Source organism: Agelaius tricolor, unplaced genomic scaffold (genome assembly GCF_023055355.1).
Source record: "Agelaius tricolor isolate 1412-34295 unplaced genomic scaffold, bAgeTri1.0.p SCAF_10, whole genome shotgun sequence".
Classification (NCBI taxonomy): domain Eukaryota; kingdom Metazoa; phylum Chordata; class Aves; order Passeriformes; family Icteridae; genus Agelaius; species Agelaius tricolor.
This window is the reverse complement of record NW_027269270.1, coordinates 17,766,583-17,794,341: the sequence shown is the minus strand read 5'-3', so window position 1 is coordinate 17,794,341 and position 27,759 is coordinate 17,766,583. Positions and strand designations below refer to the sequence as shown.

The 27,759-nt window shown below is 37.9% G+C and overlaps 1 protein-coding gene across 9 annotated transcripts in view; it reads left to right on the top strand.

Annotated features, from left to right (window-relative positions):
- The window catches only part of CSRNP3 (cysteine and serine rich nuclear protein 3), a 97,934-nt gene extending 70,323 nt beyond the window's left edge, over positions 1–27,611 (top strand). For 5 of the 9 annotated variants that reach the window (XM_071435003.1, XM_071435002.1, XM_071435004.1 and 2 more), the window contains 4 exons: positions 1,441–1,611; positions 12,825–13,084; positions 16,994–17,290; positions 18,752–27,611. In XM_071435003.1, coding sequence (XP_071291104.1) covers positions 1,441–1,611; positions 12,825–13,084; positions 16,994–17,290; positions 18,752–19,795 — 1,772 coding nt within the window. In that variant the 3' untranslated portion in view covers positions 19,796–27,611. The remainder of the gene's footprint in view (positions 1–1,440; positions 1,612–12,824; positions 13,085–16,993; positions 17,291–18,751) is intronic. The other 4 variants (XR_011680384.1, XR_011680382.1, XR_011680381.1 and 1 more) reach the window with 4 other exon arrangements.
- Positions 27,612–27,759: the final 148 nt, after the last annotated feature.

The following is a 27,759-nucleotide window of genomic DNA, read 5'->3' as shown; positions in this document are numbered from 1 at the left end:
TATCACAGAATAATTTAGGTTGGAAAATCCCTCAAAGATCATTGAGTTCAACCATTAACCTGACCAGTCCACCACTAAACAATGTACCCAAGTGCCACATCTACACATCTTTTAAGTACCTGCAGGGCTGGTGAATTCCCTGGGCAGCCCATTCCCATGCTTGACCACCCTTATGTTGAGGAAATCTTTCCCAATACCCAATCTAAACCTCCCCAGCATAGCTTGAGGCCATTTCCTCTTGTCCTTGTTACCTGGAAAAAGAGGCCAGCCCCCAGCTGGCTAAAAAGTCCTTACAGGGAGTTTTAGAGAGTGATGAGGTCCTCCCCAAGTCTTCTTTTCTCCAGATTGAACAGTCCCAGCTCTCTCAGCTGCTTCTCATGTGAGTCACTTTCTAGACCTTCACCAGCTTCATTGCCCTTCTTTGGACTCATGCCCAATTTACTGTCATCTGCAAACTGACTGAGGGGATGGACACTTGATCCCCTTGTCCAGATCACTGATAAAGATATTTAAACAGGACTGGCATCAGCAGAGCCCTGGGAAACACTACTAGTGACCAGCCACCAAGTGGATTTAATTCCATTCCCCAGCACTCTCTGGGCCATCCAGCCAGCTAGTTTTTACACCCATCCAAGACGTAAGCACTCAGTTTCTCCATGAGGATGCTGTGGGAAACGTTGTCAAAGGCTTTAGTAAAGTCCAGGAAGACAACATCCCCAGTCTTTGCCTCTACCACTAGGCAGGTCACCTTGTAATAGGAGGAGATGAGCTTAGTCAAGGGTGGCCTGCCTTTCATAGACCAGATAACTGGGAGAGGAGAATGTTTGAGAGACAGTTGGTGTCTTTAACTGGTGTGGGTAACTTCAGAACTCCAGGTGTTTATTGAGCACAAATTTATATCTGGTCTTTGTGCCTTCACTGTCTTTTATCTGTCTGTAATATTGGAATTATCAGATGAAACTCTTAAAGAGTGGTGTGAACACTGGTTACATCACTTATATTTAGCATTGTGAACTATAGTGTTCAGGATGATTTCTTCTTAATTTCATCCCCGATTGTGAGCTTTCCTTCCTCCTGTGGCAGCCAAAGGAGGGACCAGGTCTGTCATTTTTTTCTTGGTTTGAAATTTCACAACATAAACTAGAAGAAGATAGGGATGCTGTTGACAGAGTGGGGAAAATACTCCCTGAAAGCAATCTGTTACAGATTATTCTAGTGAAATAATCGCCTCCATACATGTCAAGTTAGAGTAGGACTTCAGATTTTTTTTTTCTCTATGGCTTCTCCTAATTAGTCATGTGTAATTTCATATTAAATGATTATTCAAGACTAGAAGTGGCAATTTACTGCTATTTTGAAATAAAAATTACTTTGGAGTTTATGATTGCATATTCTGCAGCTGGATGTTTCAGTGCCTCATTGCCTCTGTTCCTGTTACAGGTACATGTGACAGCATCGCAGCAATGAGTGGAATTTTAAAGAGGAAGTTTGAAGAAGTTGATGGCTCCTCACCTTGTTCCTCTGTGAGGGAATCAGATGATGACATTTCCAGCAGTGAAAGTGCTGACAGTGGTGATAGTGTCAATCCGTCCACTTCCAATCATTTTACCCGTAAGTACTAACTCTGCGTACCCAAAGAATTATTCCTGTTTCTCAAAATAAAATAAATTTTGTGGTTAGATAAGTATGATGATTTTTAATTGAGCAGATCATGCAACATTCTCTCCATGATGTTAGTTTGTGACTTGCTCAAAAATACTTAGTAAAATACTCTTACATTCTTTTACTTCTTGTCTGTTAGACTGTTGTTGTAAAAGTTTGAAGTCTCTTAGAAGCTCCTACCTATTTGCTGTTTGAATTATGTAGCTGTTTGTAGTTAATGTTAGGAGTTGTATTCCAAATAGTTCAAACAGGTACTGTAGGGAAAGTGCTTTAGCTCAGTTTATTTTCCTTAGCTAAATGTATTGCAGCTGTCAGCTCTCTGTAATACAGTATTGGTGAGAGTTCTTCTCTAAAAACAAAATAAGCTTTCTTTTATTTGGAACTGATGAATGTTGTGTATGGTAGACAGTATTTCAATAGTTTCTATTTTTCAGGTACCAGAGGATATTTCTGTACTTTGCAATGGTTTTGTGTACAAATAAGAATTTGGTCTTAAGTTAGCCAAGCTACATTTGCAGCATATATTTCTGGGAATGATAAATTTACAGTTTATGTTTGCAGTTTATGATACTTGTTTTAGATGGTTATATTATTTATTAATAGTGAACTGCATCTTCTAAAAAGCAGGGGTTTTCCTCCTTCAACTGTGTTGCATTTAGATCTCCTCTGTGGAGTTATTCCTTAAAACTGTGAGCCAAGGAGTAGGTGAGGCTCCTCACTGCTGCCCATACAGAGTGTGTTCCATGTAACTGAGTGGGTGGATGTGCCTAGAAATCATGTTTGTAGCATGTGATATGAATGTTCTTATAACTGTACTACCTACAGATGCTGCTGTTCAGTTTGAGCAGGCATTTGGATGTGTGGGTCTGAATCTTCTTTGCTCTGGTAGGGAGTGTTCCTGTGCACAGGAGGGACAGGCATGACTTTTGAAACAGGTTTACATGGACCACTCTTGAAGTGCTATAGGATATTTAAGATGCAGTGCTAGTTTGGGACCTATTTTATTGAAGTGCCACAAAGGAGTAAGTGACCCAGTAAACCTCTTTGGTAGTATTTAGAAATTTAAATTTAGATTAGTATTTAGAAAATTTACTTGGAGACAATATTATCTGCATGCTGCTACTTTAACATTTGCATCTGTTGAAGAAGTTAGTTGATTATTCATTGTAGACTGAAAACAGGCTTTTTACATCAGTCATTCCCACCCACACAGAAGACCACAATTTTATTGTGAATACATGCACAGGTGATACAATGAAAGGGAACAATTCAGGGGACAAATTTGGAAGTTGTAGTACATGCATGTAACAATAAGCTTTAATTGTAGTTAATATAATAAACAATTTAGTTTAAAGGAATTTCCCTTTCTGTAAGAGGAACTACAGTATTTCTGTGTTATGATTAATGATTTATCTAACTGCGAAACTTCTGGCCAGAGTAATAAATGTTTATCTGTGTGTGCACTCACATGCATACAGAAATGGTACATACTACATTTTAAAAAAATACATTTTTGTATATCCATTGGTGATATAGAAGTAGAAAGAGCAAGTAGTTTGTGTGTGCATTGACTTTTTAAAAAAGTATTGTCTTTAATACAGATGCACCAGTCTAAATTCCAAGAAATCAAATACAGAACCTCTGTATTACTTAAGAGCTATTGAGTGAGACTCACCTGAAAATTACATGCACACGTAATGTATACTAATGCACCTGTTAACAGTGTTCATTGGAAGGTATTTTGTTCATGCTTTAAACTCATTCATCTTCCATGATAAAAGACAAGAGATGAGCTTTTCTAAGTTGAATTTGAATCTAAATATAAGATTGAGGGTCCTTCTGTGAGATGTTTTTCAGTGAGCAGACTGAAAAGAGCCAGTGCAGAAAAAAGGCTGTTGAGATTCCTTGCCTCTGTTACATGCCTGAATACCTCCTTGATGGAGGTTATCTTCCTAAGCTACTTCCTGACATGTTGTACCATTTTCTCTTCTATTTAGTGGGATGCTGTGAGATCCTGTGTACTTTTTTCTGCTCTGTTTTCATATAGGTGAATACGAAGTTGACTATAAACTCTCTTTTACTGCCTGGAAAAGGGGGAGAGGGTTGTGTGACCTGTAGTCAACATCAAGATCTGTATATTAATTCTTAAATTGAGAATTAAAAAAAAATGCTAATGTGAGTCTTATTTTTTCTTTCTAATTGACCTGACAAAGAGATAATTCTAAATTGCTTGTAACTACAATCTCTTCAGCACTTTAGGAAGCAGGCATTTTGTATATAAATCCATCTAGCACAGCTGATGCATCTCCGTATTTACACAACCTTGATACTGTATGTATTGGGTCAGATAAACAGGAGCCTAGCAAGAATTCTGCTCAATTAGTCCTACAGTCAGTTTAACCTGCCAGCTAAATGAGGCACACAGCTGTTGTGGGTCATTCAGGTGGGGCAGAACTACCAGAAGATAACTTTGTTCTCAGCAATTAACCCTGTAGTGTGATGACAGAAAACACATGACTGAGATGGCCCTAAGTGCTATTGCTTGTGACTATTACACAGGAATAAATACAGAGTTTCTTTAACAATATATCCATTTAAACAAATAAAGACAGCAACAAGAAGAAATTAATAAATCCCTAGCCTAGGCTGCAGGCAACTGAGCAGTAAATAAAAATTAAAGTCCATAAAGAATAGACAAATTTTACCATTAGCATTTTCTTTATAAGGTGTATATATTTTTACAGATGTGGACATTTTTAAGTCTCTTAGCAAATGATGATGGAGTGCCTTCATTACTGCTGGCAGATATAATCCCTGTTGTGTATTTTACTTACATTTCTCAGTCTATTGAAGCAATTTCAGTTTGATTCAGCAGGTCATTAGTCATTGCAGATTTACTTTAATGGGTGTATTACTGGCTGGTCCACATGCCTGTCCTATTTCACAGACCTGCCTTCGTATCAGAAAGAAGGATGTTCATCTTCAAGTAGCAGTGCAAGCATTGCACATACAGTATTAGTCAGGACTTAGGCATACACGGAGTACAGGACTGGAGCACTCAAAATGCCATTGGAGCTCCTTTCAATTGCCCTGTCCAGTTCTGGGACCCCACTGCTGTGTTTCATCTGCTCCACAGCAAACTGAAAAACCTGGAATTGCTGTTGAGGATGTCAGTACAACACCCTGACCATTCCTATATTGTGTGCACTGAGGAACACTGAGTTCCACATTGCAGCTCAGCCGTGGGGGAATATGTGCCCTTCCACGGAAGGGTAATGAAGCTCGTGAAGGGTCTGGAGCATAAATCCTATGAGGAGCAGCTGAGGGAGTTTTGGGTGTTCAGTGGAGAAATGGAGGCTCAGGGGAGACCTTATTGCTCTCTACAGTTCCATGAAAGGTTGTGGCAAGGTGGGGGTCTCTTCTCACAGACCTGGGGAAATGACCTCAAAGTGTGCCAGGAGAGGATTAGGTTGGATATTAGGAAAAGTTGCTTTGCTGAAAGGGAAGTTAAGCATTGGAAAAGGCTCCCCAGGGAAATAGAGAAGTCACCATCCTTGGAAGTATTCAGAAAACAAGTAGACATGGCACTTCATTATACACTTTAAGGGGCATGGTGGTATTCAGTCAAAAATAATTTTAAGATCTTGGAGGTATTTTCCAATATTAATAATTTGATGAATCTGTGATTCTCCCTGCTTTGGTGAGGTACCTGCCTCTAAATGCTTGGTGGTTTTTTTCTGATACAGAAGAATACCCAAATTTATCTTACAGAATCGTGTGCGATTGAAAGACCTGTGGGGACCTTGTGAAGTCCTGTCTTGTGCACTTTAGTGCTGGTAATAACTCCCCATAGCACATGAATCACAGATGCATCTCTTAAGAAACATAAGGAGCTGCTGCTTTCCTCTGCCATTTCAACTTCAGTGTCCTGTAGCTGAAACTTCTCTTTCTCACCTGCAGAGTCACTTGAGATGGCCAGCAGCAGCTTCTCTGATAAGGTGATTATCACCAACAGGAGGTGCTGCCATCACACAGTCTGGTTGATGTCCTCCATCAGTTATCTCTCTATTGCCATTAACATTATCACTGCCATGAGCAAGGTTATCCATAATCACAGGTCCTGCCATTCCACTAAGTAGGGTACTGTCTATAGAGTACTTTTGGATCTACTTTGGTTCATTAGGAATGGACAGGTCACTGAGGGCTCTGAGAAAAACCCTTTGGTCTCTAAGTGCTCTTCCCATCTTTTGATTTTGCTGTTAAAGATAGTGGGGAATTTGAAAACACAAAAATACATCCCTGTTGCAGTTCCTTCAATGTGCCCTGTAAAGTACTGTTTGAATTTTGTAGAGCTGCTAAATTACTGAGATTGCCTTACATATGTGCCCATGCATAATGTGAAAGAAGGTATGAATGAAATCCTTAGGAAGGTGTAGCTTTTTCTGAATTATCTTCATAGAGGGGTAAAATTTTATTTGGTGTAAGGTCAATAGCACAAGACTCGACCTGAGCTTTGAACTTAAGCTGCATGTTTAATTGCTGGTTAATGATAGAAACTTCAACTCTGAATGAGTTAGAAGTGGTGGTGCTGGTTTACTATGGGAAAACACATGTAACGAAATGTAGGCATTTCTTTTTTCATGGCATCTTGCAGTTATTTATGTTGCCAGCAACCAGGCTTGGAATTTCCTTGTTAATGAGGAATATGTTTTGATTGCTATTTGTTGACTCATGTTATGAAATGCTAACAGGTTGAGAGGTTCTTGTATTTGATTTTAAAATCAGTCAGCTCATCTGAGCATTAAAAAGCAAGGAATGCAAATAAATTCAGCAAAATGCAGTGCAATGTCTCAGCTCAAACTCACACAGAATGACAGGACAGGGTATACCATGACAGCATCTCTTCATCTGGAATAAGGAATACTGTGGTGAGAATTGTTAAAAATTGAAAAGAGAGGTTATAAAGCAGGTTCCCACTAGTTTTTAGAATGATTTGTGCAACTGATTATGTTTCTATATTTTTAAGTAAGTTGTCCATTATAAATTAGTGCACTTTGCACACAATACAACCAGAGATAGTTTTTGCATTACATGATGTTTTTGTTGGCTTAGAAATCATCAAACAAAATAAGTGTTGTCAGAAGATGTTCATGATAGGTACATAAAATATGGTTGTAAATGCAAAGTGTCAGTCAGCTGAATGGGTAGCTGTGTTTACATGAAATGACCATTCACAGAAGCCACAGGTGGGATGGGACAAAGGATTGCCTGTACTGTCATAGGAGAGCTCAGCAATGCAATTGTTATGCATGGGTGTTCCTACAGGGATCCCTGGTAGGACTTTCCTCCTCACAAAGCTGGGGCCAAGGCCAGGAATAATCCCCTATGGAACAGCAGCTGGCATTTAGAGGAAATGGTGAGGCAGAGAGCACTTAACCATCTCCACTCCTCCCCAAAGGCTGATGATATTTGCAGAATGGAGAAACTGGACTAGTATGATGTATGTCACAGAAAAGCACTCTGGAGGTGGAGGGTGCTGAGGAAGTAAACTTGGATCTTTCACTGAAATTTTAGTGGTCAGTTTCCAGCTTCTAGTATGCATCCTAACAATGCAACATTTCTGCAAGATTTCTGACCAAACACTTGACAGTGAGGTAAAATGCTTAAAATACAAATTAATCCCTCTCTATTCATGTCAGACTTGTCTGTGAGCTAGTAATTTTCAAAAACCTTTTCAAATGTGACATAAATCTGGCATTAGGCAAGCATTCCCATCCAGCTCCTCCTGTGAGGTGAATGTAGCTTTGATTTTACCCTAAAGGAACCTACTAGAAGGACAGAGCAGTGAAGTGCTCTAGGTAGGTGGTGGTGTTCCACAGCATTGTCTCTCTTCTCTCAAATTTCCTCTAATTTACAACTGAGTATGCAGTTCCCTTCTAGACTTTGAGATTAAAATTTCTTCTGGCAAATACCTCCCCTGTCCTCAAGACTACATGTTTCTTTTGGAGGGTGTATTTTATGTCACAGGATTTCCTCTTAATGTAGATTTCCAGAATGTAGGAAAAGTGTTTTATCATTCAGGGTTGGAAACTTGTAAATTGAGTGTATGGAGACTCTTAGAAAATACCTTTTTGAAGATAATAGGATAGAAGGAGAGGTAAGAGAAAGAGGTAGAAGCAATTTCTGGATACAACCTTTTCCTAGATTTTGTTTTCTATGAGGGTTGGGAAGCAAGCTGGCTTTTATATGCAGCATTCTGACCTGGATTACCAGGAGGGATTAGGCTTTGCTGTTCTGTGGTGTTAGACTTGATGAAACACTGCATGGAAAGTCATGGAGCAGGTGGAGAATAGTGCTAATCCTTCTTGCCATAATGGTTTGTATGACACCGAGTATGTAAAAAGCAGACAGATTGGTGGTAGAGTGTAAGAAATGCAGCATTTCCACTGATCTAAGATAGAGCTTCAATCCAAAAGGCTGCTTCACACATGTTTTTTCCAGCCTTTTGAAATTTTACGTGCCTAAGATATTTCTGCACTGGTGACAATGCATTGCTTTGCCCTCATTGATGCAGGAGTGTGAGTAATCTGCTGGGGAGCCATATGGTTCACATTTATTTTAATGTGTCTTTGACATCAGGAGAATAGCTGAGACAGCAGAAGAAAGTGCTTATGTCTTGGAGTTCAGCCAGAACTGAGATCATTTAAGTTTTGTAATCAAAGAACTACCAGTTTTCTGGGTAAAAAATGTTAGAAAATCATGATGAGCTTAAAATGTCATTGCTATCAGGATTGTATAAAAATAGGAAGCAGATTTTGCATTTGATGGATGAACACAGCTTCAGCGGGTTCTTTTCTCAGGGGGAGGTTTGGATTCTGTTTCAGCCACTAAATATGCAGAAGGAAGGGCTGCATCTTCCACAGGTTTCTCACTGCTGTAGCTCCAGTGCCCAGCTTGGAAAATGAGGATGTTGAAAGGCAAATGGACAGTGCTGATGCACAGTGCCTTGGACATATGAGAGCAAGTCAGGAAAGCTTTGCTTCAGTCTGCCAGCCTATTACTGCTCTTGCTTTCCTATTGCATTAGTTATAATTTATTCATATACAAATGAAACTTGGGTGATTCTTTTAAGCATAGGTTGGATTGCTAGTGGAAATACTGATTTCCCCCTTTAGAAAGGGGAAAATTTTTTCATGGGATTTGTGAGTTGAGTGGGCCAATGATGACATCTGTTACCAAGATACAAGAAATAAATGATGACTAAGTATGATAAAACCTGATTTTTTCAAATTTTCAGTAAATGTTACTAGGTGTATATTCATGCTTTCTAACAGATCAGAACATACATATTTTGTGTGTTCTTCTGCTCTGTCTTGAGTTAAACAGTGCCCTTAGCAGTGATTCCAGCAGATTGAACATACTGTGTAAGGTACAGTGCATGCAAAATAACAAATGCCCCAGACTCTTGATAAGGTGGTAGTTCTGTTTTGGTTGGTTTGAAGTAAAGGGTTTGAATCAGTTATAGAGCACTTTGTCCCTGACATTGGAAAGTGTTCAACATTTCCATTCAGTATTTAATAGTATTTTTGAGCTCACATCAAGGCAGCCCTCTGCTCAGAGATTTTTAGGAAGTGTAATAGAGCAGGAACACAGTGCTTTGCAGTGCTGATTGTGCTTCTTTCTGTGCCCTTGGTAGCTGAGGTGGTCACAATTCTCATGTCTCCTCGCTGACATTCTAATCTGTGCTTTTGACTAATCAAATACAATCCTGTAAACTCCTGCAGCTCCTGCCAGATCTATTCTTGTAAACAAAATTCACATAAATATGAATATATTCTAACTCCTCCCGACAGCAGCATTCAGGAGACGGCTGTGGAGTTCTTCATAGGGCCTTAACTCTGCCCTTTAATGAGCTCTACCCAAAGATAGGATGTGTTCCAGAAAAAGTAATCCCATGTATTCTGAGGGCTCCGAATGTTTACACACGTGTTTAATTACAGACTGTTGTATAATTTGTCTGACTCAGAATTACAATGTTCATAAATAACAGCACAAACTTCAATGGCATTTACAACAAATGTGTCAGCTCTCTCATTGTCTTCATACACATCTTCAATCTAGTGCTGACTTTACAGTGCCAGTGACACTGAAGTTACCGTGTGTCAACATTTTCATGAAGTTCATCTCAATTCTGACAGTTTCAATCAGTGACATATCAAAAAAACCCCACAAACAAACAACTTTGATGGTGTGGCATTGACAATTCAATTACTGAAATTGATAAGAACTATAAAAAAATTGAAGATATGCATTAATGGGTTCTTTAAGACAGCCATGACATCTGTAGTCAAAACTGAGAGACTGCTGACCGAAATATTAGGCATAAATGTATGGCAGTGCATGAAATTCATGTTCTGAATTTTGATGCACACACATGGGCAAAAATGCACATAGTGTAAAAGCTCATTCATGATTATCTAGTTTTTATCAGAGATGATTTTTTTTTTCATCTGGAAGTAACTAGATCACATACTCTTCTGCTTAGCTTCATTTAGCTATTAATGTTAGCGTGTAGTGTGTGAATACAACCTAAGGGTCATTATTTATGTTTAGCCATTAATATGAAAGTAGTATCTGTACCATAAAAAGATTGAGACTTGAAAAAACAGAAGTGCTTTTATTGCAGCATTTGTCATTCCTGCCAGTAAAGCAGCCCTGTCAGGAGTTCCACAGCTAAGATCTAAACCAGATTACTATCAGACCTTGTGTCATAGATACTCAGGTTTACAGATGAGGATTCAAAGGTTTGTGTGATTCTCTAACTTGTGAGATTCACAGGTGCAGTTACCTTTGATTTCTTCATGAAATGTATGTGTATTTTTTTTTTCAAGAGCAACTTTCCTTTTCTTTCTTTGAGTATTTTGCAATAGTATTATTTCTCATTTGTGACTGGTTCATTTATTTGGCAAAAAAGCTGCCTGCCTTTCCATAGCTGCCAGTATTTATTCTGAAATAGAGGCATCATCTAGTCGAGATCCAAATAACATTGATACTGATATCTGAAATTGGATACACCCCAGAATGGTTTAGATACCTCATTCAGCAGAAAAAGGGTTTTTTAATAGGCACTTTCTTATGTATTAGAGCATATTGCCAGTGCAGGTTCTGATTTAGTGTATTTGCTTTTATGCTACATTGAAAGAGAATGTTTCAGTATGAAAATTACCCCATCCTACAAATGCTCAGAAATTGGTTTTTTTAAAGGCAGTTTTGTTTTGGAACTGTGGTATGTATGAAAAAGAACAACACATTAAAGCCATATTTAATATCATGCAAAATTGACACATCCCTATCAGCTAGTCTGCTAATGAAATACCCTCTTCCCTCACTAAAGGCTTCCTATAAATATTTTTGACAAGCTCTGTTGATAGGAGATTTGCTTCAAATTTGATGCAAGTTAAAGATGCCTAATGTAACAGAATTTGTCTTTTGATTTCTCTTTGTACATGCTACACCTTTTTTTTTGTAACACACTTTACTAGCAGCATGTGAGTCACAGGACCTGATCATATTTATCTGTTTTATATTTATAATCCAGCACACCTGCAGGAGGTCTGTTATTTATATAGCAAACCATATACTTTACCATACTTTGAGCAGCTTATTAGTATTTAGGAGAAGTAATCCTTTTTCAGTGAGCCACAAAGTTCAGTGCTAATGTCTGTAGGACACACTGTCTGTAATTTGGATACAGAGCTGTATTTTCTAATATATTTGGTTTTCCCACAGTTTGGTAGATGATGCTGGGTGTTTTGACAGTTTTACTTCATGTAGAAGTTTATGGATTTACGTTTGTGGTGATTAACATTTCACAACCAGTAATGGAGGCTGAACTGTGTTTTACCTGTGACAAGAAACGAGACCTGTTACAAAACCAGACCTGAAGGCCAAGTGGGTCCCATCTCTGGAAATGGTGGAATTCTAGATTATCAGTCTACATCTTGGTGTTCTTACTGCTTTTATAGAATGATTCCAAGCCATTCAAGAGTGGTCAGGCACCCTTTAAATCATTTTACTGCCTCAATTCTGGCAATGAGGCCTCTCATTCATACCTGCACACACCTGCAGTTGTTGCTTATAAACTGCAAAGCAATGACTTACAAGCTGCATTCTCAACAACCTGTTGCTATTTTGCAACAAATCAAATAAATTGGACTGCTCATCTTAAAAATCAAGGAGTGTCCCTTACCTTTCTCTAAGGTTTGTGTGTCTTTTTTTATGTCCTCTAATGGCATGCAGCTATTATCAGTGAGAAACAGTAGACCAGTATCATGGGAAGGAGTTGCTAAGTGTCTGTAGAATCAAAAGAAGAATATTTAATAGTTAAAATCTGGCATTTTTTTTAAACACGTTTCATATGTTACTGCATACGTTTACTAAAAAACCTGAGCACAGGTATGAGTGGAATCAGAAGAGAGTTAGAAAATACTAGATTTAGTTTTTTATAAAAATTCTACACATTAGACTATATACACACACATGTATTCAGTGGATGGCAGCAGAAAGACAGATGAAGGTAAAGAAAAACAAAATCTGACTGCTAGTCAGAATTATTTCTATATCATTCAGTGGCGATGATGATGGTATGAATTTTTGAGACAGCATAAAATACTAAGCATACTGCTTTTATAGTTTCTCCAACATCAATTTCTCACAAATTAGGTAATTGGATATTCTGATCTTTTCTGTTATCATGACCCTGTGCTGTAATGATGTGGATCTCTCCTGCCTTGTGCAACTTTGTTGGCAGGGGTTGGAAGAGTTACAAGTCATTGGATCACCATCTCTATGGTGACACTGAAGGAAGTTTCTTTTGCTGGGATTTGATTGCTTTCTTGGTAAAAGGATAAAACATTTTTGTGATGTGATAGGAAAGAAAAACTTTCCTGGCCAAGTATTTCTCTTCTGAAGTAGACAATGGTGTTCATGACTGTAACAGCTTGTAGGGGCTTCTATTTCTAACATTCCCTTCTTGTCCTTCTCACCTTGGAATACGGTGTCTGTGTAGTCAGGTATTGTCACTTGTGCAGTTCCCTTTGTCTGAACACATCTGCAGCCTCACTGGAGGTCAGCATTCACACTGAAATCTGCCTCTGTTCCAGCATCTTCAATCCTGAAGAGGGAGAAGCGTAAGAGAACAAAGAATGTCCACTTCAACTGTGTCACTGTGTATTACTTCACGAGAAGGCAAGGCTTCACCAGCGTTCCCAGCCAGGGAGGGAGCACGCTGGGAATGTCCACGCGCCACAACAGCGTGCGCCAGTACACCCTGGGGGAGTTTGCCATGGAACAGGAGAGGCTCCACCGAGAGATGCTGAGAGAGCACCTAAGGGAGGAAAAACTCAATTCTCTAAAGTTAAAGGTAAAGCTTCTCTAAGACTTTGATCTCTGCCCTAATTTAACTGAACAGTGTCAGAGCTATAGGCGCCCAAGGTATGTGTGTTAAACAAAACAATCACCTCCTATGAGCTCCATTTTCAGTTGGAAATAGATGTTTTCCTGGAGTTTTCTAATTTTACTGAAGATGCATTTTTGTTTGATTATACGAAGTGCTCTTGTAGTTGTCACTGCTGTGTTCCTCCAAGTGCTTACAGGGAGGTTGTTCTTTACTCCCTGTTTTCTGCAGAGAGTGGTGGGAGTTAGCCTTGAACAAGGTGTCCAGCAGAAGTCTGGAAGTGCCAGGAAGAGAATGAGTCTTCTAACTTCTGTTTTTTTGTGTCATGGATTGCATTGCATGTATTTTTGCCTTTTTTTCAGATTTCGTTTCCACCCAATCCTGTAATTAAAAGTGAACAATATTTAGAATTGTAACTGAGCTTTTTTCAGTTTTCTAACTGTTTGGGGTTTTTTCATAACTAAATAGATTCTTAAATAAATTCATAAGGTCACAAAATCTGAACTGTCATAGAACAAACATAAAACCACTCAGGATGAAGGTGAATCACAGACAGGTATTTGGACAGGTTGGAAACCAAAGGCTAGTAGAGTGCTAGTGACTTATCCCTTGATAGAGGTTATACCTGTAACATCTCACATCACAGGATTTTCAGAGCATCAAGTGTGAATTGTGCTGTGTAACTGATGACTAGCTGTAGATCCCTTGGCTGACTTCCAGGAATCAGCTCAAAGAGAGGAATCCCCAGTGGAGTGAGTAAAGAATAGTCAAGCACACAAATATCTCACTTTTCTTAGCAAGAAAATAAAGCCAGAAAAATCACAGATCTTATTTACCTTGAAAGAGTAGATGAGGCCATTTAGCCTTTATGCACTGGAGCTTGGCTCTTCATCCTTTCCTAATCCTGCTCTTGGCTGGGATGTATCTCCTTTCTTAATTAACTCATTTCGTTTCCACCCAGTCTGTTTTGGGGACACAGACCATACTTTCTGCTTATTTTCCAAATACATGTTTTTCCATCTTCCCAGCCACTTGAGTGGATGATTATTAAGATTGTTAAGTTTCTGCAAAATCTCTTCATAAATATGGAGTGAATAAGGAGAGCCTTATTTGCATTCCTTATTTTCGTCTTACTGGTGTTAAATTTTTTACCAGAGTGAAATATTCCTATTCATCTGGAGCATGTATAAAAACATTGGCAACAAAAATCTTCCTGTTTAACTAGTCCATTAACCTCAGTTTAGTTGCATCCCTGATTACGTGCTTGGGTTAAAAAAAAAGAAAAGAAAATGTCAAACATGGAAAGAAAATCCAGGACTTGCTGAATTAGTGAAGAGTCACTGTAAAGCACTGAGCATGTTTTGTTTACTTAAGAAAACAGGGCCTTGCTGATTTTTTATTACAGAGATGGAAGAGCTTCTTGGTCATTCACATAGTTTCTAAATGAATAGAAAAGGAAATGTGGCATTCTAAGGTGACAGTGTTAGCAGTTATGTCAGCAAAACTATTATTAATTTAATGAAAATGTGCTAATCACAACTTGCATAAAAAAATGACATCACAGAAAAATAAAGAAAATGAGAAAATGGAGTAGAATGAAGTTTAGTCAGAGGTTTTTCTATTTGAAAACCATTATGTAAATAGAAAGTAATATTTTTGGTGTGGTTTTTAATTTCAGTTTCTCTGGGATTTTTTTTTTTGAATTGCATGAAAATATATAAATTGGTGAGTAGAAATTATTTGCTCCTGTAGAACCTGTTAAAAAAGATAAAAATACAGGAATATATTGAAATTGAATTTCCATAATATTAGATACTGTTTTTGTTGCTAAAAGCAAAAGGCCAAATAAGAAACATCTCTAACTAAAAGCAGATAAAGGCTGTGAAATCATCTTCAAGTCACTTTGGCCATTTAGTACCAGCACTTTGATGAAAACACTGCTGACAGGAGCATAAACACTTATTAGCAGCAGAGTGTGAAAATTCTGGATGTAAAAGCCATCTTATCAAATGAAAGGTACAAGATAATCATTTGAGAAAGCATGAGTAAGCACAAAAAATTGCCTAAGAGAGTCCTTACTCATAATGTCTCCTGAAATTAACATTATTAGCATGAAACCAGTCGTGTAAGGCTGCCTGGTCTGTGGACACAGTAGGTTCCCTTTGTGGGAAGTTGTAAGGAATAACTTCCAGCTAGGGCAAGGCAGAGATGTCCATCCTGCATTTTTCCTGTTTTACTGAGTGGGACTGAATTTCACCCAAAGGCTTCACATATTCATTGGCCTTTGTTCTGTGGTCATGACATTAACCTTTAGATTTATGAGGAAATTTACCCATCTACTATAAAGTTTAATTCAGATGAGCAATATTATGACAATCAAGAGAGCTTAATGTTCCCCTGAAGTTCTGGAAAATGTATTTGGTAGTTTTTGATAATCTTCCTCCTTCTGTAGTTACCCAGTTACTTTTTTGAGAAATGTTAGACTCTTTCCTTTTATTAATTCATTTGTTCTTTGTGTGGCAAAATGGAGGAAAAAAAAAAGAGGCGACAAGAAGGAAATCATCCTGCAAAGGAGTCAGGAGCTGAGGTGCTTTGCAAAGGCAATCTGCTGTCTGATGGCACATGTGGGATGTTCCAGCCTGCGGGATGCACGTGGCATTCAGCACATCCCTGCAGGCCAGGCCCTGATGCTCCACTGCTGTGCAGCAAAGTAGTTAAGGTTTGCAGGAGGAGGAGAAATACGTGCCAGGGGTGGAATGGTTCTGTAGGTGCCTTTGTGTGCTGGCCAGTTACAGCATTCACCTCATGGGTAAGAGCCCTAAAAGTTAATTTTTATAAAACAGTAATTGAATAAAATAGTAAATTAATTACAGGAGCAGGGATTAGAATTTTTTCTCCCTCCACAGTTTCAAACTTAGATTAAATAACAGTGATCTGCTTAAGGAATGGTTTGAGCCTTGTGTATATAAAACTAGAGAAATCAGATTTCTTAGATAGGTCATTCCCCTGTTGCATATTAAACAAACAAACAAAGAAATCAAAGAAACATAAATACACTCTACTTAGTGCTACCTTGCTAACGTAAAATGAAAAAGATATAAGCAAGAATGCCATTCTGGACTGAAATATTCAGGCTGAGTTGTGTGTATGGTGAGGTATTAGCTTCAGGCAGCTAATTCAAGATGCATTTAATCCCTGTGTGGATTTACCTCTCTCTTGCTGTAGAGTGTACAGGAAAAAGGATGACTTCTAATGTTGCTTTTCCTACTTTACTGAACGAATATGTTGAAATACCTGGTGTAAATAATCTCCCCATTGTCCCAGGGCCAGGCAGAACTATTGAGGGAGCTATTACCCCCTCTTTTACCAGTGTAATGTGAAATGTGTAACAGAAAGTGGAGTAGTACATAAAATATACCATTTTACAAACCTGTGATGCATCATGATCTGAACCTATGTCAGTAGTATCATTGCTATCTCAAAAGGGATATTTAAGAATTTCAGAGAGCTCAGACAGGAATCAATTAAGGTCTCAAAAATTATCTTGTGAAGCAATACAGAAAAGACTAGATTTCAAAGTGGCATGAGATCTAGCAGCTAATGGCAAACAGTAAATTTAAGTAAATAAAGAACAGATAATTTCTTACCTTCATTACAAACTTGGTATTAAAAATGTGGTTTTAATTCATATTCTAAATGTGAAAGAAATGCTTGGTCACCCTATCTGTGATCATTTTCTGGAACTTCCTGGCAGTCATGCAGCATTTTTACATACAGCTTTTTGTCAATTGATAATGCATTTCACATATTGCCATCTATGACATGACGTGCGTGTGAGCATTGTTTAAGGACTTCGTTAATTGTTTTGTGCAACAGATGACCAAGAACGGTACGGTGGAATCTGAGGAAGCCAATACACTGACTCTGGATGACATTTCTGATGATGATATTGATCTAGACAACACTGAAGTAGATGAGTACTTCTTTCTCCAACCCCTGCCTACAAAAAAGCGGCGGGCACTGCTGCGAGCTTCTGGAGTGAAGAAGATTGACGTGGAAGAAAAGCACGAACTGCGAGCCATCCGCCTGTCCAGAGAGGATTGTGGCTGCGACTGCCGTGTGTTCTGTGACCCAGAAACTTGCACCTGCAGTCTTGCAGGCATAAAATGTCAGGTAAATGTCTACATTATTTAATTGTCTGGGGAGGGGGAAGGTTGTGTGTCCATGCACGTGTGTGTACTTTCTGTTCTCAACATTATAACTATTGGAAATTAAGTATTAGGCAGTAACACTTGTGGATATCCAGCCTGTTTGTTAGTGCCCTGTTTTAAGGCTATATGGTGGGCAATCAGTACAATCTCCCAAAATATCTTCAGTATGATTTTAGGCACATACATGGCTTAGGGGATTTTTTTGTTCTTACACAAGTATTCTGCTCCACATACTCCTTTTAGGCCTTTATCTGAATAGGTAGATGCAGACAACAGAAGAATAAGTAGCCTGCAGATTTCAGAAGGGATATTACCTTTTAGTTTAGAAACAATTAGCAGACACTCCAAATGTGAATTATAGTCCAAACTCTGTGGGAAACAGTAAATGACATTGTGTGATGCTGTCCTTTATGTAACATGCATGATACTTAAAATCTGTGCATGATAAATTTGCATGTAGGCAGTAAAAAGGTATCTGCTAATATAGCAAGTTTTTCCTCTGCAGACTGAAGAGTTATTTCATACTGTACATTTGCATAGTGTCAGCTGTACATGTCCCACAATGTTCCCTAAAAGATATTTCTGCTAGTTCTGCTGAATTGCTGTATTGCAGCTGAGTTTGCTTCCTGAAAGCATTTTTCACCATCTCATAAAGCCAAGCTAAACTTTCTCTGCTATTTAAAATAATATAGTCTCTTTGCTGTTCCTGTTTTCATCTCCACATGTGGGGAAGATATACTGAATTGTTTTGTGTGGTTCTCCTGTGCATATTTGATGTTTAGGTGTTACAGTGCAGGTGAAAGTCACAGACCTTAGGCTGTCTAATCAAACTTGCCAACACATGGATTCAAAATTTTAAGATATTAGACGTAGAAGTTCTGTGCCTGGTCTGTTGAGTTTACAATATTGCATCTAGAATTGACTGGATTACCTTTGAAAATGCACTTGAGTATTTGTTCCTGTTTTATGAGATCAGGTGTCCCCATTGGTAATTTATAAAGGTTTCTGTACATCATTCATTTTGTTTCAATGGGTGTCTAGTTTCCATGATTTTTACCAAATTTTAAGGTGTTTCTGGAAACACTTTTGCCTGGATTTGAGCACAAAATGAAGTAAAGCTATAGCAGATCAAGAAATTGAAAAGCTACCTATTTTTCTTCCACTATGTAATACTTTTACCTATGGAACAGAATCAGTTTTCCCTTCTCTGCAATAGTGGAGCATGTCCAGGCCCCTTACTGTTCTCTCAGTACTGCTAAACTCCAGGGCTGACTCCCTGAATGATTGTTAGCTTTGACTTATTCTACCAGCATTTCTCAAGGTGAATCCCACTTCACCTTTGTATTTCTCTAGGCTGTCTAGGCTCTGTCATGTCACCAGGCTTTTGCTTCCTACTGTTAATCTGTATTCTCTTTTTTAAAAGGTGGATCGTATGTCTTTTCCATGTGGTTGCACTAAAGAAGGGTGTAGCAATACAGCAGGTAGAATCGAATTTAACCCTATCCGTGTACGGACTCACTTTTTGCACACGATAATGAAACTTGAATTGGAGAAAAATAGAGAGCAGCAAGTTCCAGCACTCAATGGCTGTCACACTGAGATAAGTGCACACAGTAGTTCCATGAGTCCAGGACCCCATCCAGTCGAATATTCGATTGCAGAAAATTTTGAGATTGAAACCGAACCCCCGGCTACAGTTATGCATTCCCAGTCAGCTGAGGACTTGGACTGCCCAGGGGAAGAGGAGGAAGAGGAAGATGGGAGTAGCTTTTGTAGTGGAGTTACAGATTCTAGTACACAGAGTTTAGCCCCTAGTGAATCAGATGATGACGAAGAGGAAGAGGAAGATGAGGAGGAAGATGAGGAGGAAGAAAAAGCAGATGATTTTGTAGAAAGTATGAGCTCCCATGCTGATATGGTGCCTCTTCCTTCTGTCCTTTGCTACTCTGATGGAACTGCTGTGCATGAAAACCACTCTAAAAATGCCTCATACTATACTAACTCTTCAACTCTGTATTACCAAATAGAGAACCACGTTGCTGGCACTGCTAACCAGATTGGTGACACTTACTCAGAAAGGGATGCTGTCAAGAATGGTAGTCTTTCTCTGGTGCCTTACAACATGACTTCAGAACAGTTTGTTGACTACACACGGCCATCAGAGGAAACTTTTAGCAGCCCTCATTACCCTTCCGCAAACCCCTCAGTGATTGTTTGCTGCTCATCTTCTGAAGGAGATGGCAGTGCTCCCTGTAACAGTTTATACACTGAGCATAGGCCGAGTCACCCACCAGTGGAATTTCACTCATACTTGAAAGGTCCTTCTCAAGATGGCTTTGTCTCAGCTTTGAATGGTGACAGTCATGTGCAGGAACACCCTGCTGAGAATTCACTAAACCTCCCGGAGAAGAGCAGACTGCACGAAGAGTGCATCAAATCACCAGTGGTAGAGACGGTGCCTGTTTAAATTTAAATTATTCTAGGACTAGACTTCCTGTGTTAAAATTCACTCCCACTGGATTTTCCTAGAAACTTACTTTTTTAAGAGGTAGATGATACTTGGACTATAGTCAATGTTCCAGACACATTTTGTTTTCTCAAGCTACACTGGCAGTGGTATTGCACAAAACCAGTTCATGTAAAGATTTAAATAAAAATAATCAACCCATTTTTTTGATAAAAATAAACAGATAAGTAAAAAACACATCCAACATATTTCAAAGTAGCCTACCTATGAACGTATGTGAAACCTGCCAAGGTATCTGAATCAAAACTTCCATGTTTTTGACTGTCGGGCCTGTGCAAGATTGTTAAAAATGATACTTTGAAATAATCATGTTTAGAGTCCTAATTTTCAACATATCTGAAAAGATGGTAAGTTTAATGTAAAAATAACTACTGTACAAAAAAAAAGTTTTAATTGTTCTGTACTGTTTGTATTTTATTTATGGTAGTTAAAGATTCATGTTTTGATAAAAATGAACAGCATGTTCATTTGAGCAGAAGATCCATACAAAGAGCATGGCCACTTTTCATCTGGAGTACCTTGTATTCTTCCTTATTTTTTCCTAATACTATTTCTGATAAATCATCTTGAAACATTTTTAGAGTGTACTATTTTTCTCTTTTACTGTTCTTGACAAACAGAAGAGTCAGAAAGGGGGCATTTACATCTAGAATAGAGAAAGGTAGACAATCCTCGATTTAAAACTAAAATCAGTGGCATTCCAGAGCTAGTACCCCATCCCCAAAGAAGAATGATCTTGTATATAATGGCAAAGCAGTAGCTTAAGCTCACACAGCACCTTCAGGCCAGCCACCGTTCAGATCCTTACGCACTTTAGTGCCACTTTGCAGTACTGTACGAACTGCGGGAACTGTGAACCTCTTCCGAGAAATGCCATAGCTCCAGACCCTGAGGCAATGTAAGGTCTTAAAATTCACTGTAACAAAACCTGTACGTTTCTCCCAAGCCAGTTTATGAATATGTCAGTATGCAATTTATAAAAGCAGAGCCTTACTGATCAAAGTTTAAATAAAGCATGGGGAAAAATGTGGAAGTGTCTAGATTGCCTAAATTTTTATGATACACAAGACTGGCTTTTGTGAACTTCTGATTGTATCTCAAATTTAGTACCATTTGGTCTTATTAGGAAACAGTCCATTCAGTGAGGAAAAAATAGCTTCAGAAATTTTGTATCTGCAAAAGTCTGCAAGCAAAAGAACATGTGCATCATATGGATATCCATTACATTGTGATCCGCTTGTTTTTAAATGGAATGGGAATGAAACTATCTTTAATTTATTAAACAACCTTGCTTTTGTTTAGAAAAGGAGGCATAGGAATCTGCTTTTCTCTGCACTGGTAATTCTGCACTGCCTTATTTTGATTTCAAAATCTATTTCAGCATTTTTGTTCTTCTAATACTGAGATTTCATTTATTATACATCAAGTAGTTGAAATGTAGGCCTGTCTTGTTTGTCAAAATACAGATCAGCATTTTAGTTTTTATCTGTGTCAAATCTAGGTGGTTAACAGTGTGCATGTAAACACAGTGTAAATTTTATCTCTGTAACAGTGATTCTTCTGGTTAGAAGCTCTTTAAAACATCATGTACAGTACTCCAGTAGAAGAACTGCCAATGTAAAATATGCTTTTCAAAAAAAGAGCTAACTTAATTGTTTTTATATGAAATCTGGGCAGAGTGATTCCTCGTATTTATGCTAAATTAGCAAAATATTTTTACTCCATGTAGTAGCTGGAAAGATTTTTTTATTTACTTGTTTCCACAAGAAGTCCTACATGTTTTCTATGAACTGCATTGAAAAGTCTAGTTCTCTAGGGACTGGATTCCAAACTTGCAACGTGTTCCATCTCCTGGAGAGCGCACTCATGCTGGTTATCTGGCTCAGCACTTCCACAGCCTCTGTTCCTCGCAGTCACAGACCACTCTAGGCTCTTTCTCTAAGGCTGAGTAGCCAGGTAAGTGCCTGTGTTCTCCAATGCCATACAGCAAATACCCATGATTTTTAAAGAGAAATGCGCTAGTCCTTAAAGTTCTGCACTTAAGAATTAATTATTCTGTTCAAGATATTCTAAGGGCAAATATAACAAGTCTCTGTATATATTGGGGTCTTGCTTTAACAGTGGGCTTAAATTAGGCACTCCCTTAACACCAGCAACAAAAGCACAAATCTCTTTTGCTTGAGCTGGGACAGTAGATGAGGATCAGTAGCGGCTCTTTAACTTCAGAGTGTGTTGGAGAACCACACACTTTACTGAGGTATTTCTCTCAGGGGAAAGTTAAATCTTTTGCTTTGTTATTTGTGCCCTTACTGAGCAATAAGGAATTATTTTCTTGGCCCCTGTCCTTTCACATGAAAAATATCTTTAATAATATCAGCAAGCACAGTAAGTGATCAACTTTATAAAATACTTCTCAGCTAGCTTTAAATATTGAGGTGATGGTTATTTACTATTTCCATTGGCACAGATTTCTGATCTAGAGTAGGATGTAGAAATCAGGTGAGAGTCGAGTTTCCCATCACTTGTTTAAACTTTGATTTATTTTTTAGAACAAAAAAGCATTCTCTTCATTTAAGGAAAAGCCAGGCTTAAGTCATGGGATGGAAAATATTTTCATGTTATTTTCTGGGCTAGTATATACATGTTTTAACATGCTGTGTCCCATTTCCCAGCTGGTTAAAATTCATGTTGATAACCAGTCCTTTCGTTTTGGGTAGGCTGTTTCTGTGTAATAAAAGTATTATGTTACTAAATGATATCCAGCAGTATTTGCTTCTGTATCAACACAGTATATTACTTGTGAAAATATCTATATTACTGATAGTCTTTATCAGCTTCATTTCCAAGATATCTAGCTACTGGGAAACACTCCTAAGAAGCCCAGTATACATTTGTGATTATATTGCATCGTTCACAAAAATGAGTCATAACAAAGGTATTTCCCTTTCTTGAAAGAAACTGGAATTTTCACCGAGACCATGACTGGAACAGCACCTAAAAGCAGATGCCCTTTTGCCTATAAGGTGAACTTCACCTCTCTTGGAAAAAGGTGCATTGTTAAATATATATAATGCTTTAATTGATGTTAGACATGAAATTAGAATTTTGTTGACACTATTACAGCAATTGCAGTTGTTGCTTAAGAGCAACAACTCATGCCCATTGAAAGATCCTTAAAATTAAAAGCTGGTCAGGAGGAGCTTCTAATATTCTTTGTTGAGCTGTATGCCACTTAGATTAGAAAATTCTAGATTTGTAAAGCTTTACAATTTTTTATTTGCATAAGTTCCTGCTAGTGAATCATAATTGGAGTTGACATCTGTTTATTTTAAGGCCATTGGTTCCACTCCATAGTAACTATTACTTATAAGGTTCAGCTGCTCCCCTGCTCTGTTAACAGTGGGATCCTGCCTTTGGTCCAAGTGCTGCAGGACTCCTGTGTGGTATTAGTGGTGCTGTTACTCACTAGATTGCTGACTGATCCCAGGCCAGATCCGGTTTCTAACCTGATCTGGCTGTTTTATTTCAGTAAATATGCTAATAAACTGATCATGTTGCTTTCCCTGCCTCACAGGCAGTACCTTCACAAACACAGCTGCTTTGTTAAAGATTGTACACATATATTTGTATGCAAAACTGAGCATGTATAAAAGGTTTTATTAGTTCAGGTGTTCCTGACAGAAATGTGCTACACTGGATAGGGAGTACTGGGCTCAGACAGAGGAGACTTTGCCTTTGTCCTGTTGTGTCATCATGTTCTCTGTGCTCTGGTTTGTAATGTAGTTGGAGATACTGTGATAAAACATAATTCTATAGTATAGAACAGGTAAAATGCCATTTTATTCTCATGTTTTGGCATCATAACTGAATTTTTGTACTGCAGACTGCCATTTTCCAAATTAAGCCCAGCCCAGCTCAGAAGTGACCAGAAATTTTTCACGAACATGAAAAATAGCTGAAATGAGCTCTCCTTTCCTTAGACTGGATTAATGAGCAGAAGTTAAAAAGTAAATTTCACAGTGAAAAATTGGACTAAAAGCTGTGTTGAATATACAACATTTACCTGTCTAGTGCTTAACATTTGAGCAGCAAGATTGTAGTTTTCCTGCAACACCACACTTGGCAGCAACAAGCAGTCTTGCTCCTCTGCATTCTTTTGCCAGCTGAATTCTCTCAGTTGAAACTCCTTGTCTAGGTTGCTCCTGTAGCAATGCAGGTGTTCCTACTCAAACATAAAGCAAGACAGACCCATGATACCCTTTTAAAAGGCATTTGTTAAATAAGGGCACTGTTACAGCTGGTGAGTTTTATAAACTGATGTTCATTGTGGCAGTTGTTTTATTTCCTGAAACAGTCAGGAACAGAAGAGGATGATATGGAAAATCCTTAAGCATTTGGGGGTGTTAGGCTTTCCCGCTGAGACTAAAGAGTAATTCTGTCATCTGCTTTATTACAGTTGCAGGACAGTTGATGTAAAATACTTTGAAAATCTAGAATTAACTCAGAGAATATATTCTATAGAATTTATTTCTAAAATACTAAATGTGATTACTATTTTTTTAAAATGGTAGAAAGCTGTTATTTTCAAAACAGAGTCTAGTTCACTTACGTGTTCCTTGGTATGAAAAATCTCATCATTTGCCTTTTCAGTGTTTCAAAGTTTTTTTAATATTCCTAATTTTGCTATTCTCTGTAATCATTGTCCATGTGCAAACTATTGTCCATTTTCTCCAAGAAGTGTCAAATCCAAAGTACAAATACTGTGAAGTGAGGAAGAAGTGCAATGTAGTTTTAAAGATGTCTGAATGAACACACACTTGAGTTCTTCACAAGTTTTTCCTTTTCACTGTCTCTTCCCTCCCCTAAATCCAACACAGCTTTTAATTTTATGGCTAACAAGAGTATAGTTTCCACTTAAGGAGGAAAGTTGTGACATCTTTGAGAATTTTTCTGCTACCCTAATAGCTGATTTTACTTTATATGGATATCCACTTTATGAAACACCTGTTTTGCAGTCTTAGTAATTTCTTTTTAGTTCCTTCCTCCCTTCTGGTGTTTGGGAGGTCCATTGTACAGTAAGACTTTTCATTAAAATCAAGCAAAAGGGCAACTCTGCTGTCCTTTGTGCTGAGAATGAGATCTTGAAAAGCCAGGTTGGGTGGGGTTTTGAACAACGTGATCTAGTGGCTGGCACTAGATGGTCTTTCAGATCCCTTCCTAACCAGGCCACTCCATGATTCTAGAGTTAAAATATATGTTGCCCTACTGCTGTCTTTAAGGTTAGGCAGACACCCACCCCTCAGAAGGTTCCATTGACTGGAGAACCATATTCTTGGTGCTCTGTGTTGCACCTTCTCAATTGAGATCATAGTCCTTCATCCAAGGCTGCGGGTGCAACAAAAATAAATTCAAAAGGTACATTTTGTACTTTATTAACACAATTATTTTAATATGGAGCTTAGCAATGACACTTCTCTTTCTGAATGAATGTCCAGCAGACCCAAGTCAAAACAAAGTTTGTCTCTCATGTACGTTCTTCTCTAAGTTCACTTTTCCAACATACCATGAAGATGGGATTAGCTGTTCTTGATAGGGAAAATGCTGGAAGATACAAATGTGCATCATTGTTCTAATAAAAGGATCAAGATAATCCTTTGTCTTCAAACACTTGAGTGAGTGCAGGGAGGATAGAAAGAACAATTTAAAGGAAAAGTAAGATGAAGCCAAGAGGCAGATTGATACAGATTATTTTTCCTATTAAGGGAAAAATAAAGCATATTAGAAAAAAAACAACAGAAGGAAAAAGGTGAATTACGATCTCTTCCCAGCAAGGATGGTAAAGTATATGGACATTCACTACAAGCCTGCCCATGTTAGATTGAAATATTGTTTCTGTTATTTAATATATTGTAACCAAACATGAACTCAGTGGAAATAGGAACTGGCATTTTTTCCAGGCCAGAGTTATACAGGTGGCCATTAAATAAAAGACTTATCCAAATCCATGGGGTAAAAAAATGAAAAAGCAGCACCCTAGAAGCATTGCTACTATGTCACTCTTTGCTGATGGCAGTTTCAAAGACAAGTTCAAAATCATCTTAGTTAACTCTGCTCCCGGGCATCTATTCTTATATACCCAGTTTCTCAGCTAGCAAGAGATGCTAAAAGCAAAGGCAAAATGTCCTTTTATCAGCATTTTATCTTGGCATTTTCAAATGAGGCTTAGTACATTATGGCAGGTAATTATTTTAGGTTTCTCCACCTTAAACTTCTAAAATACATTCTTAAGAATGAAATTTTGGGTTGGATTTTGGATGAAGGTTAATCTTGCTGGGGTAATGGGGGAATCACTGTAAAGAACCATTTGTGAGTCTCAGATATAGATTCAGCACCAGTTTTCAGCTTCTCGAAAAGATCATGATGTGCACTGGCAGCTGGTTCTCTTAAAACCAGAAGCAAGCATGCTGGTTTTTTCCAAGCCATTTCACACAAATACCACAACTTCAGGTCTCAAATGCCCATGTAAACAAGGCTTAATAACTGGGCACTTCTTTTAACTGACTTGATTGTAGGCACTTCTATGGAAATATGTCTGAAGTGTAGTTTGTGAAATATGTTTAAAATGTGTTTGATGTCAAATAAGCGCTAGACATTTAACAGTGCAAAAATAGTCAAAATCTGTAGATTACAAAACTGTTCCTAAGATCCTCAGCCTGTAATATTGTCTTAGTAAAGTTGATCTTTTAAGTTACATTGCATTCTGGTGTAATAACCTTTTACAAATAAAATTATTAATACAAATGTACTTGTTAATACCTGTTAACATAAAACATGGCAGTTGGTTCTTCTGATTTATTTTAATCTCCAACTAATAGAAATTTTGTAAAAAACACATTGCCTTTTATATGTTTAAAGTGTTTTGTTTTAACAGACTATATTAACATTCACACTGTCTAGTCCATCCCTGTCTTTTAGCAGGTTCATCTCTCTCTGTATATGTACATATATATATTTCCCCACAAGAATATAAAATTGCTTTTGAAATTTTTGTTGGCAAGTGGTAAATAGTACACCATGGCATAAACTCAAAAGCACTTAAGTTGATTGTCTTTCAGACAGGTAATCCATTCAAATGGGACTAGAAAAAAGGCATAATTGCAGCCATTAGTTTAAAATTTGTACATTACTTCTAACATTAATAATTTCTGAGAAAAATAATTGTTACGTACTTAACATTTTCCATTACAGATGATCTTGCATACTAAAATTATGGAGGTCTCAACAGTTAAGCAAGATATTTATTTGGACTGCTGCTTTTAAACTGTTTGAAGAAGCAAAGGGAAAGAGTTCATCTTAAAATCTGTATATGGAAATAATTTTAAGCTTCATGAACTACACATTTCCTTAATTTCCTTTTTTTAAACAAGTTGTAACATCAAAGATGCCAAAGGGTAATATAAGCTACAATAATATTCAACAGAACTTAACCTAGATCTTATGTTGTAATAATTTATTCAAATTAACTGTATTCTTCTGTATTTATATTTTCCGTATTTATTATGAATGATATGAAATTTGATGTATTTATTGTGGCTTATTACTGCAGTGTATATATTACAAAAATGAGCATTTTTAAGTCTTTAATATTAGTTTTTTTGTTAATTAGTGGCACTTGTATCAGCTGTATTTTTATTATATATTGTACAATATATATTGTCCATTTGTTTGCAATGAAGTAAACCAGGTTTCTACGTTACATCCTGGCTGCCAGTGCATTGTGCGTCTCATTTCTGCTCTGCAGTCACTGGGGAGCCTCTCTCAGCTACGAGAGCTGGCATCAGTACTGCACCTCCTCCCTTACACCTGCAGAGCCTCCAAAGGCACTCTGTGAAATTTCAAGCATT